The following is a 12907-nucleotide window of genomic DNA, read 5'->3' as shown; positions in this document are numbered from 1 at the left end:
GAAGCAATTGTGTTATCCACAATGCTACCGTGCTGCCCTGGAAGTAGCAACGTCACTGAAGCATGAGGGACCAGAAAATTAGAGCATTTTTTACGATTTGTAATGAAACGTAAATGCTCTAGAACTAGATCACTTCAAACTGAAAAATGACGTAATTATATACAAAGATTAAAAAACTGACATTTGTACAATTTAACACTGGCTGCAACCCAATCCTAATAGTTTCTTGATTCCAATTATGTTATTTGTGATGGACTTTTAAGGATAAATCCAATTTTGTGCAAATGGTTTTTAGAGTGGTCTCTGTAATATGTGCACATATTGCAGAGACCACTTTACATCTAAACTAAACTTGCCCAATAAAAATCAATTCCTTGTTTAATACCATCTTCATTTTTTGAATTTCTTCAGTAGCACATAGCTGAAGATATTTATGGATTTGCTTTTCTTCACACACTTTATTTGTAATTCTCTGGACACAGGTGGGGTATAAACTGAAAAAAGACCTTTGGTCGAGACACAAATATAAGTCTGTACCATTCTCACAGCAAGACTTCGAAAGACACCTGTAATGATTGATTCTAAATATTAACATTTTTGGCTGCAAATTTATTTTTATGCGGTTATGAAAACATTCTGAAGGGTGGAATTCCATAATTGAAAAGTTGGAATTCCGCCAAAAAGTGGAAACTTCTCAACCCTGAAACTGGCAAGACTGACTTAGGAACAAAATTATGGGAAATCATCTCATCCCATGCACCACTCGATAAGCACCCTTAGTTATAGGTGAGTAACGAGCATTTAATTAAAAATTGACACAAATATTTGATGTGTGCACTTACTTAAACAAGATCTTTTTGTCGTTGCACTTGCTCCTCCTAAACACAAGTTTCCTCCTCGGTGAACCAATTCAAGCTCCAAATTCAGCCTGTTCAAATTAAAATACAATTACAATTTATAAATTGAAATTACGTCACTGTCTTTATACTCTTCACTTTACAATTCAAAGGTTTACACACACACACACACACTCATTTATGAATGAAACTGCAACAAGCAAAATTCATTTGGTGCCATTTGGATTTTTGTGCAAAGGTTCAAACAAAAGAAAAATGTGCACTGACTGGAAGTGCTTTAATATTTATTTACTTTATAATTATAAAATGTATAGTAGTATAAAATGTAGAAGCATTTTTTCCAATAATATTGTTTTTTCTGTGTAAAGGTTTCAAAATCCAAAATATTGTAGAACATTATCCCCAAGTCATTAGTTTAATCCACCGAGGTCTCAAATTCCGTCTTAATCCTCTCTGCTGCTCAAAATAATGCAATTTAACATTGATAATTTTTACTGCGTAGGTCGCCGTCTGTTTGGTGCTGATAAGAGCTTCTATGCGACAAGAGAATTTTCCATTCTTCAGGCAGTTTGCTATGTTCACTGAACTTCCGAAAACTACCAGTGATGGAGCAAGAACTGGAAATTTCAGACCCGTGGCAAAACAGTTAAGAGTCAAGTAACATGATTCAATTCACTATGGGGATACAAATGAGGGACAATATTTTGTATCTTATTAATGTCAGTGTGCATGATGCTGTATGGAAAAAAATGGTTTATTAAGACCAATGAGGTTCCAAGGCAATCTGAAAATCAATCTTTACGGAACAATGTTACAGTTAATTGAAAACATTATGAAGACCATCCTCTGCAATTTAAAAGTTTGTAAGTGTGAATTTTGGGAGGGTTATTACATTTAGAAACCATGATGCTTCAAACTAACGGGAAACACAATTTCATCACTTAATGTTACACTGAAGATACTGGGACAAACTGCATATTTTGAAAACGTTTGAGAACTGAAAACACTCAACTGTCAATCAAAGATAACAAATTGCATATATTTTCTACATGTGTTGAAAGATTTGATGTTTGATTGTTTTTGAAATAATTTCATTATTCATTCTTTTTGTTATTTTTAAAAATTGGTTAAAAGATTAATGGGTGCACAAGTAGCTTTAATTAATAAGTACTGCAAGTCATTCTTCCTTCCAGCTAAAGTTGAAATTAGGCTAGACCAGGGGTGGGCAAACTTTTCCGTGCAAGGGCCACATTCAGAAATTCACAATTTTAAAGGGCCGCATAGTATATTAAGTAAAATAATTACTTCACCCGGTTATGATTCTGGGCGCCTCATATAGAACATAGAACAGTACAGCACAGAACAGGCCCTTCGGCCCTCGACGTTGTGCCGAGCAATGATCACCCTACTCAAGTCAACGTATCCACCCTATACCAGTAAGTAACCCAACAGCCCCCCCCCATTAACCTTAAAAAAAATAATTAAAAATTTAAATTAAAAAAAAATGTTTTTAAAAAAAAAAAAAAAATTTTTTTTTTTTAATGACTTGGTGGGCCGCATAAAGACCTTTGGCGGGCCGCATGCAGCCCGCGGACCGTAGTTTGCCCACCCCTGGGCTAGACCATCACTTCAAGTCCCAAGTATGAGACGAGCCTGGCAGCAGATGCATTAGACTCCACTTTTGCAACTAGACTATGAAAATCTCAATGTAATACAATGTCAATGCGAATGTGAAATCCATATAATACAACTTGTTATACTAACTGTGATTTACGTGTTAACTACAATACAAAAAAACTTGCAAAAAAAAACAAAATCTAACGGTATTAATGTTCTGTCAGGCAAGCTTAATGTGGAGACTCAATTATGGTCTTCAATCTTCATACATGGTAAGATACCCTGCTGACCAAATTATTTTCTTTGCTGCCTGCAAATCCCCGTTGTCTCACCCACACGCTTCCACCCAAAACAGATGAAAGAGATAAACAAGACCCAGCTTACCAAAGGTAAAAAAATAAGACACAGGGTACCCCAAAACAGGCCATGATCATGCAAATGCTAACTTGCACCAGTAGCAAATGAAAGCTGTGTCGAATTTCATCGATAACCGAAATGCAGCAAAAAGCAGAGATTCAATGCTGCACAATCCCAAATTATGCAACCCAAAAATCAATGGGCAATAATGGAATCCCAATACTCATTGGGAATCCCAATATTTGGCATGCTACTACTATATCATAAATCTAGTTCCAGAGTGCCTGCCATTAAATAGACAACAGTTTGCTGGGCAGGAGTGAGCATCATCCCCAAACATGAAAACCCAAGAAGGAGATCAGCCTCAAAATCATTAGTCAAGTATAAAATTAATTCGGGGGTAAAGATTGAAAGTTGTAGTTATTTATAATACCAAGAGGAAGATTTAGTTTACTTGTCTTGTCACATTGATTCCTCCATGTCTCAGTTAACATGGGTGCAAGAATTACAGGCTCAAGTGCCAAGAAAGAAAGGCATTGGGATACTTCTTGTGCATCTCAAAACAGGACAAAGCGGCAGTCAATAATTGAAGGAAAGAGTAGAGTGAAGAAGTGAAGTGAATCCCAAGAAGGGAAGGATTAAGTTACCATTATACCTTTCTAGAAGTCTGGAATAAACAATTCAGCAATGTAGAATCCATAAACCCTATACAACCAACTAGGAGATGACTGCAAGAGTGACATTTTTGTTTAACAAGGTAAAAAAAAGTGTGAGAATGTCAAATTATATTTCTGTCTCATATTCACACGGGTAAAATGTTCACATTCGTGCTGCAAGAAATGTATTACAGGTAATACTTTTATTGGAGTCCTCTCTAACATACTATGTTGTTTTTGCAAAAGAGATTAACAGTGAAAAAATCATTTTGAAAGAACCCTGAGTGTTGGAGTCACCCTGGATGTTAAAAAGTAAGGTTAAGGGCGGGGGGGTTGTTGGATTACGGGTATAGGGTGGATACGTAGGTTTGAGTAGGGTGATCATGGCTCGGCACAACATCGAGGTCCGAAGGGCCTGTTCTGTGCTGTACTGTTCTATGTTCTATGTTTTTCTCCGCAATTAGAGTGTACTTCAAATAAATTTTAAAACTGAGGTAAAGAGCAACTAACTATAATATTGTTTTTATAGGTCAATATTAAATCATCTTCTTATTGAACCTATACTGATTAAAAATTGGAAACAGCAAATTATATAACTCTTAACCATAAATAATGTATATGCTCAACAAAAAATTACTAATAAGCATTTGGATAATGAACAAAATTATTGAACAAAAGTATCATTGAGACTTCCAGTGACATCACTATCAATATACTGGTGATTTTTAAAGGGCTCCCAAACTTATTTTTTCTGGAGAATCCACCATAAAAGCCAATGCAAATTGAGAATAGCTGATAGAGGATTTAGGAAAGCCCAAAGCAACTATCTTTAGCCTTCAGTGCCTGGCCCCACCCAACTTGCAGGAATAAACTCTGCAGCATTGATTTCACATTCTTCTTAAGAGTGCCACGTGTTTGAATGATTTTAATTTTGTGGAGCAGCTAGATCCCACCACCTCCAGTAGCCTGGATCCCTCACCAATCTAACGGCTGCAATTTCTCACAAAAACCTTGGGCGGGTTTCTCCTAGCCGCTGAAATCGCGATAGGCGTGGGGGAGAAGAATGGGCATCAAAAATGAGATCAGGTGCGACGCTGCTCCCGAGATTCTTCGGTCCCCGGAGAATCGCTTCCAATCCGACACGTGCTCCTACCTCAGGCTCCTTCACCTGAGGAAGGAGCAGTGCTCCGAAAGCTAGTTATTTGAAACAAACCTGTTGGACTTTAACCTGGTGTTGTAAGATTTCTTACTGTGCTCACCCAAGTCCAACGCCGGCATCTTCACATCATAAAAAGAAAACATCAGGCTCCAGTTTTGACTCCCACTTTCTCACAGATGTTAACAGCAAACCATCAGAGGGCGCGATCCACCGACTGCGATGCACTCTTTCTCGAGCACAGTGCGGCCGGTGGATGCTGGGAGAGGCCTCTCGCGGGCTTCCTGGCAGCCTCCACACCCTGCGGGATCCCCCAAGTCTCGCGAGGTCTAAGTCAGGATCCCGCCACAAGGGAAGGGGCCAAACAACACGCGTCGAAGTCGGTTTTAAACCGGCTTTAGTGAACTTACCCGGGATCCACCGGCCTCCCCAGTGAGGCGAGTTCAGCCCTGGTCCACACAAACGTGGATCAAGCAGAATGGCACCAAAGGGGTTTCACAGGCCATCGGAGAACCCTGGGTGGTCAGGGTCAGTACAGGGTGGTCCCCTGGCCCTCCCCTGGAACACGGACATCTTGACACTGCCCAGCTGGCACTTTGGCACTGCCACCATGGCACTGTCAAGGTGCCGGTGGCACTGCCAAGCTGGGAGTAGAACTGCCTGAGCGCCAAGGTGGCAGTGCATTGGTTCCGGCCCAAGGGGGGCCATGCCCATGAAAGGAGGGTGGAGGGAGAGTTTGAAGGTTTGGGGTGCACAGGGCAGGTAAGTAATAATAATCTTTATTGTCACAAGAAGGCTTACATCAACACTGCAATGAAATTACTGTGAAAAGCCACTAGTCGCCACACTATGGCACCTGTTCGGGTACACAGAGGGAGAATTCAGAATGTCCAATGCACCTAACAGCACGTATTTCAGGACTTGTGGGAGGAAACCGGAGCACCCGGAAGAAACCCACGCAGACACAGGGATAGCGTGCAGATTCCGCAAGACAGTGACCCAAGCCGGGAATTGAACCTGGGACCCTGGCACTGTGAAGCAACAGTGCTAACCATGTGCTACCGTGCCTTCCTGTGAAGGATTCCAGTGGAGCTTCCGGACAGCTACAAATCCAAGTAGGGGCCTCTGGGAGGTTGGGGCGGGTGACTGGTGGGGGTCCTGGAAGGGGAGGGTTTTGGGGGACCTGATAAGGGGGGGACCCCTAGGAACCCAGAGCATTGTGTCCTCACTGGGAATGTGTGGGATGATGCACTTTTGTGAGGGGTGACATTACCCATGAATGGGGGTTATGGGGGAAACCACAACTCATTTAGAGATCGGAGCACCCCATCAAAATTGCAGCCCGATCTCGGAGTTAGCTCCTCAATGCTAAAACAAATTTTAAGGGTGGGATTCTCCAGCCACGTCTGCTCGGCGACCGGAAATTCCTGCCCGAGGTCAATGGACCTTTACGTGGTCCGCATGAATTACATGGCGGAAGAATCCAGCCTTAATTATAGGTTAAACAGGTGAGAAACTCCCCAGGGCTCAAAAAAGTGTCATTAAATAGCGAGGAACTTGCCAGCAGAGTGGGTGTGAAACTTCCTGAAACACTCGTCACAAATGAATTAAAAATTCTTTGGGAGAATCGCGCCCATAGTTTGACAAAAACATCAAATATCCCACAAAAAAAGTAAACCTCAGTCCAAAAGGCCCATTCCCCATCTCTTCCGTATTACCAATTCTAAGGAAACAAGGATCCAGGTGAGCTATAAACTACTGCAACATTCACACACAACACAATCTTTCTAGTAAAATCTTTCTAGTAAAATCATATCCTTTGTATTATGTAGTGACCAGGACTGTACACAATCGTCTAGCTGTGGCCTAAAGAGGGATACTTGTCTTTATAAGGTATAGAATGTAACAGCCCGTAGGTGATGATGGAACTGAATTAACCGTGTTATCTACCTGTGGATACGCACCTCAAGATCTCTCTGGTCCTCTGTACGTCCTAGCCTCCTACCATTTATTGTGTATTCCTTTGTTTGCTTAGTCCTCCCAAAATGCATCACATCACACTTTTTAGGGTTAAATTCCATTTGCCACTGTTCTGCCCATCTGACCTGCCCATTTATATTGCCCTGTAATTTAAAGCTTTTCTCATCACTATTCACCATATGCCATCTCAATTGGATATCCAAGCTTTTTCTAAATAAATGAGGGTTTCTGCCCTACCACCCTTTCAGGTAATGCCTTCTGGGTGAAAACAATATTCCTCAGCTCCGCTCTTATCCTACTACCAATTACTTTGAATCTACTTCCCCTGGTTATTGACGGCTCTGGTAACAAAAATAGGTCCTTCCTACCCATAATATCAAGGCCCCGAATACTTTTGTACACCGCAATTGAGTATCTCCTCAGCCTTCTTAGTTCCAAAGAAAATAATCTTGGCCTATCCAATCTTTCCTCATGGCTAAAATCCTCCATTCCAGGAAACATTTTCAAATCTTCTCTCCACTCTCTCTGTAATTCGCTGACCAGAGCTGCACAAAATACTCTTATTATAGTCCAACTAATGTTTGATACAGTTCTAGACAAACCTCCTGACGCTTGCAAGCTCGGCCTCGTCAATGAGGGAAAATATCCTGTGTACATTCTTGATCACCATATCTATCTATCCTGCTACCTTCAGGGGTCTGTGGACATGTACTCGACACTTCTCAGAACCCTATCATTTATTCTGCATTCCTGTGCCTTATTTATCTTTTCGAAGTGCATAACCTCAAACTTCATCGTGTTAGAACATAGAACATTACAGCGTAGTACGGGCCCTTCGGCTCTCGATGTTGCGCCGACCTGTGAAACCATCTGAAGCCTATCTGACCTACACTATTCCATTTTCATCCATATGTCTATCCAGTGACCACTTAAATGCCCTTAAAGTTGGCGAGTCTACTACTGTTGCAGGCAGGGCATTCCACACCCCTACTACTCTCTGAGTAAAGAAACTGCCTCTGACATCTGTCCTATATCTACCACCCCTCAATTTAAAGCTATAGAACATAGAACAATACAGCGCAGTACAGGCCCTTCGGCCCACGATGTTGCACCGACATGGGAAGTCAAAAACTAAAGGCCATCTAACCTACACTATGCCATTATCATCCATATGCTTATCCAATAAACTTTTAAATGCCCTCAATGTTGGCGAGGTCACTCGTGTTGCAGGTAGGGCATTCCACGGCCTCACCACTCTTTGCGTAAAAAACCTACCTCTGACGTCTGTCCTATATCTATTACCCCTCAATTTAAGGCTATGTCCCCTCGTGCTAGCCACCTCCATCCGCGGGAGAAGGCTCTCACTGTCCACCCTATCTAACCCCCTGATCATTTTGTATGCCTCTATTAAGTCACCTCGTAACCCTCTTCTCTCTAACGAGAACAACCTCAAGTCCATCAGCCTTTCCTCATAAGATTTTCCCTCCATACCAGGCAACATCCTGGTAAATCTCCTCTGCACCCGTTCCAAAGCTTCCACGTCCTTCCGATAATGAGGCGACCAGAACTGTACGCAATACTCCAAATGCGGCCGTACCAGAGTTTTGTACAGCTGCAACATGACCTCATGGCTCCGGAACTCAATCCCTCTGCCAATAAAGGCCAACACACCATAGGCCTTCTTCACAACCCTATCAACCTGGGTGGCAACTTTCAGGGATCTATGTACATGGACACCGAGATCCCTCTGCTCATCCACACTGCCAAGAATTTTACCATTAGCCAAATATTCCGCATTCCTGTTTTTCTTTCCAAAGTGAATCACCTCACACTTCTCTACATTAAACTCCATTTGCCACCTCTCAGCCCAGCTCTGCAGCTTATCTATGTCCCTCTGTAACCTGCAACATCCTTCCACACTGTCTACAACTCCACCGACTTTAGTGTCGTCTGCAAATTTACTCACCCAACCTTCTGTGCCCTCCTCTAGGTCATTTATAAAAATGACAAACAGCAACGGCCCCAGAACAGATCCTTGTGGTACGCCACTCGTAACTGAACTCCATTCTGAACATTTGCCATCAACCACCACCCTCTGTCTTCTTTCAACTAGCCAATTTCTGATCCACATCTCTAAATCACCCTCAATCCCCAGCCTCCGTATTTTCTGCAATAGCCGACTGTGGGGAACCTTATCAAACGCTTTACTGAAATCCATATACACCACATCAACTGCTCTACCCTCGTCTACCTGTTCAGTCACCTTCTCAAAGAACTCGATAAGGTTTGTGAGGCATGACCTACCCTTCACAAAACCATGCTGACTATCCCTAATCATATTATTCCTATCTAGATGATTATAAATCGTATCTCTTATAATCCTCTCCAAGACTTTACCCACAACAGACGTGAGGCTCACCGGCCTATAGTTACCGGGGTTATCTCTACTCCCCTTCTTGAACAAAGGGACCACATTTGCTACCCTCCAATCCTCTGGCACTATTCCTGTAGCCAATGATGACATAAAAATCAAAGCCAAAGGCTCAGCAATCTCTTCCCTGGCTTCCCAGAGAATCCTAGGATAAATCCCATCAGGCCCCGGGGACTTATCTATTTTCACCTTGTCCAGAATTGCCAACACTTCTTCCCTACGCACCTCAATGCCATCTATTCTAATAGCCTGGGTCTCAGCATTCTCCTCCACAACATTATCTTTTTCCTGAGTGAATACTGACGAAAAGTATTCATTTAGTATCTCGCTTATCTCCTCAGCCTCCACACACAACTTCCCACCACTGTCCTTGACTGGCCCTACTCTTACCCTAGTCATTCTTTTATTCCTGACATACCTATAGAAAGCTTTTGGGTTTTCCTTGATCCTACCTGCCAAAGACTTCTCATGTCCCCTCCTTGCTCGTCTTAGCTCTCTCTTTAGATCCTTCCTCGCTTCCTTGTAACTATCAAGCGCCCCAACTGAAACTTCATGCCTCATCTTCACATAGGCCTCCTTCTTCCTCTTAACAAGAGATTCCACTTCTTTGGTAAACCACGGTTCCCTCGCTCTACCCATTCCTCCCTGCCTGACTGGTACGTACTTATCAAGAACACCCAATAGCTGTTCCTTGAACAAGCTCCACATATCCAGTGTGCCCAACCCTTGCAGCCTACTTCTCCAACCTACACATCCTAAGTCATGTCTAATGGCATCATAATTGCCCTTCCCCCAGCTATAACTCTTGCCCTGCGGGGTATACATATCCCTTTCCATCACTAATGTAAAGGTCACCGAATTATGGTCACTGTTTCCAAAGTGCTCACCTACCTCCAGATCTAACACCTGGCCTGGTTCATTACCCAAAACCAAATCCAATGTGGCCTCGCCTCTTGTTGGCCTGTCAACATATTGTGTCAGGAAACCCTCCTGCACACATTGTACAAAGAACGACCCATCTAATGTACTCGAACTATATCTTTTCCAGTCAATATTTGGAAAGTTAAAGTCTCCCATAACAACTACCCTATTACTTTCGCTCTTTTCCAGAATCATCTTCGCCATCCTTTCCTCTACATCCCTAGAACTATTAGGTGGCCTATAGAAAACTCCCAACAGGGTGACCTCTCCTTTCCTGTTTCTAACCTCAGCCCATACTACCTCGGAAGAAGAGTCTCCATCTTGCATCCTTTCTGCCACCGTAATACTGTCCTTGACCAGCAGCGCCACACCTCCCCCTCTTTTGCCCCCTTCTCTGAGCTTACTAAAACACCTAAACCCCGGAACCTGCAACAACCATTCCTGTCCCTGCTCTATCCATGTCTCTGAAATGGCCACAACATCGAAGTCCCAGGTACCAACCCATGCTGCCAGTTCCCCTACCTTATTTCGTATACTCCTGGCATTGAAGTAGACACACTTCAAACCACCTACCTGAACTCTGGCACCCTCCTGCGAAGTCAAATCTGTGCTCCTGACCTCTATACTCTCAATCGCCCGTACCCCAAAACTACAATCCAGGTTCCCATGCCCCTGCTGAATTAGTTTAAACCCCCCCAAAGAGCACTAACAAATCTCCCCCCCAGGATATTGGTGCCCCTCAGGTTCAGATGTAGACCATCCTGTCTATAGAGGTCCCACCTTCCCCAGAAAGAGCCCCAGTTATCCAGAAAGCTGAATCCCTCCCGCCTGCACCATCCCTGTAGCCACGTGTTTAATTGCTCTCTCTCCCTATTCCTCGTCTCACTATCACGTGGCACGGGCAACAACCCAGAGATAACAACTCTGTTTGTTCTCGCTCTGAGCTTCCATCCTAGCTCCCTAAAGGCCTGCCTGACATCCTTGTCCCCTTTCCTACCTATGTCGTTAGTGCCAATGTGGACTACGACTTGGGGCTGCTCCCCCTCCCCCTTAAGGACCCGGAAAACACGATCCGAGACATCACGTACCCTTGCACCTGGGAGGCAACATACCAAACGTGAGTCTCTCTCGCTCCCACAAAATCTCCTATCTGTGCCCCTGACTATTGAGTCCCCAATTACTAATGTTCTACTCCTTTCCCCCCTCCCCTTCTGAGCAACAGGGACAGACTCCGTGCCAGAGGCCCGTACCCCATGGCTTACCCCTGGTAAGTCGTCCCCCCCACAAGTATCCAAAACGGTATACTTGTTACTCAGGGGAACGACCGCAGGGGGTCCCTGCATTGACTGCTTCTTCCCAGTCCCTCTTACAGTTACCCATCTATCTCCAGTCTTTGGTATAACTACTTCCCTGAAGCTCCTATCTATGACCACCTCTGCCTCCCGAATGATCCGAAGTTCATCCAGCTCAAGCTCCAGGTCCCTAACACGGTTTTTGAGGAGCTGGAGTTGGGTGCACTTCCCACAGATGAAATCAGCAGGGACACTGATGGCGTATGTCCCCTTGTGTTGGTCATCACCATCCGAGGAAAGAGACTCTCACTGTCCACCCTATCTAACCCTCTGACTATCTTATATGTCTCTATTAAGTCACCTCTCAGCCTTCTCCTCTCTAACGAAAACAACCTCAAGTCCCTGAGCCTTTCCTCGTAAGACCTTCCCTCCATACCAGGCAACATCCTAGTAAATCTTCTCTGAACCCTTTCCAAAGCTTCCACATCCTTCCTATAATGTGGTGACCAGAACTGCACGCAGTAATCCAGGAGCGGCCGCACCAGAGTTATGTACAGCTGCAGCATGACCTTGTGGCTCCGAAACTCAATCCCCCTACTGATATAGGCTAGCACACCATACGCCTTCTTAACAGCCCTATTAACCTGGGTGGCAACTTTCAGGGATTTATGTACCTGGATGCCGAGATCTCTCTGTTCATCTACACTACCAAGAATCTTGCCATTAGCCCAGTACTCTGCATTCCTGTTACTCCTTCCAAAGTGAACCACCTCACACTTTTCTGCATTAAACTCCATCTGCCACCTCTCAGCCCAGCTCTGCAGCTTATCTATGTCCCTCTGTATCCTATAACATCCTTCAGCACTATCCACAATTCCACCGACCTTCGTGTCATCTGCAAATTTACTAACCCTCTTCCAGGTCATTTATAAAAATGACAAACAGCAGTGGCCCCAAAACAGATCCTTGCAGTACACCACTAGTAACTGAACTCCAGGATGAACATTTGCCATCAACCACCACCCTCTGTCTTCTTTCAGCTAGCCAATTACTGATCCAAACCGCTAAATCACCTTCAATCCCATACTTCCTTATTTTCTGCAATAGCCTACCGTGGGGAACCTTATCAAACGCCTTACTGAAATCCACATACACCACATCAACCGCTTTACCCTCATCCACCTGTTTGGTCACCTTCTCAAAAAACTCAATAAGGTTTGTGAGGCATGACCTACCCTTCACAAAACCGTGTTGACTATCGCTAATCAACTTGTTCTTTTCAAGATGATTATAAACCCTATCTCTTATAACCTTTTCCAACATTTTACCCACAACCGAAGTAAGGCTCACAGGTCTATAATTACCAGGGTTGCCTCTGCTCCCCTTCTTGAACAAGGGGACAACATTTGCTATCCTCCAGTCTTCCGGCACTATTCCTGTCGACAAAGACGACATAAAGATCAAGGCCAAAGGCTCTGCAATCTCCTCCCTGGCTTCCCAGAGAATCCTAGGGTAAATCCCATCTGGCCCAGGGGACTTATCTATTTTGACATTTTCCAAAATTGCTAACACCTCCTCCTTGTGAACCTCAATTCCATCTAGCCTGGTCGACTGAACCTGAGTATTCTCCTCGACAACAT

General features: G+C 43.8%; 1 protein-coding gene across 1 annotated transcript in view; it reads right to left on the bottom strand.

Moving 5' to 3' along the window:
* The window catches only part of ubr3 (ubiquitin protein ligase E3 component n-recognin 3), a 466944-nt gene that overhangs the window by 185785 nt on the left and 268252 nt on the right, over positions 1-12907 (bottom strand). Inside the window, exon 30 of the mRNA XM_038790293.1 lies at positions 843-928. Within this exon, the coding sequence (XP_038646221.1) occupies positions 843-928 (86 nt within the window). The remainder of the gene's footprint in view (positions 1-842; positions 929-12907) is intronic.

This window comes from Scyliorhinus canicula, chromosome 2 (assembly GCF_902713615.1).
Source record: "Scyliorhinus canicula chromosome 2, sScyCan1.1, whole genome shotgun sequence".
Classification (NCBI taxonomy): Eukaryota; Metazoa; Chordata; class Chondrichthyes; order Carcharhiniformes; family Scyliorhinidae; genus Scyliorhinus; species Scyliorhinus canicula.
This window is presented reverse-complemented; position numbering and strand designations above follow the sequence as displayed.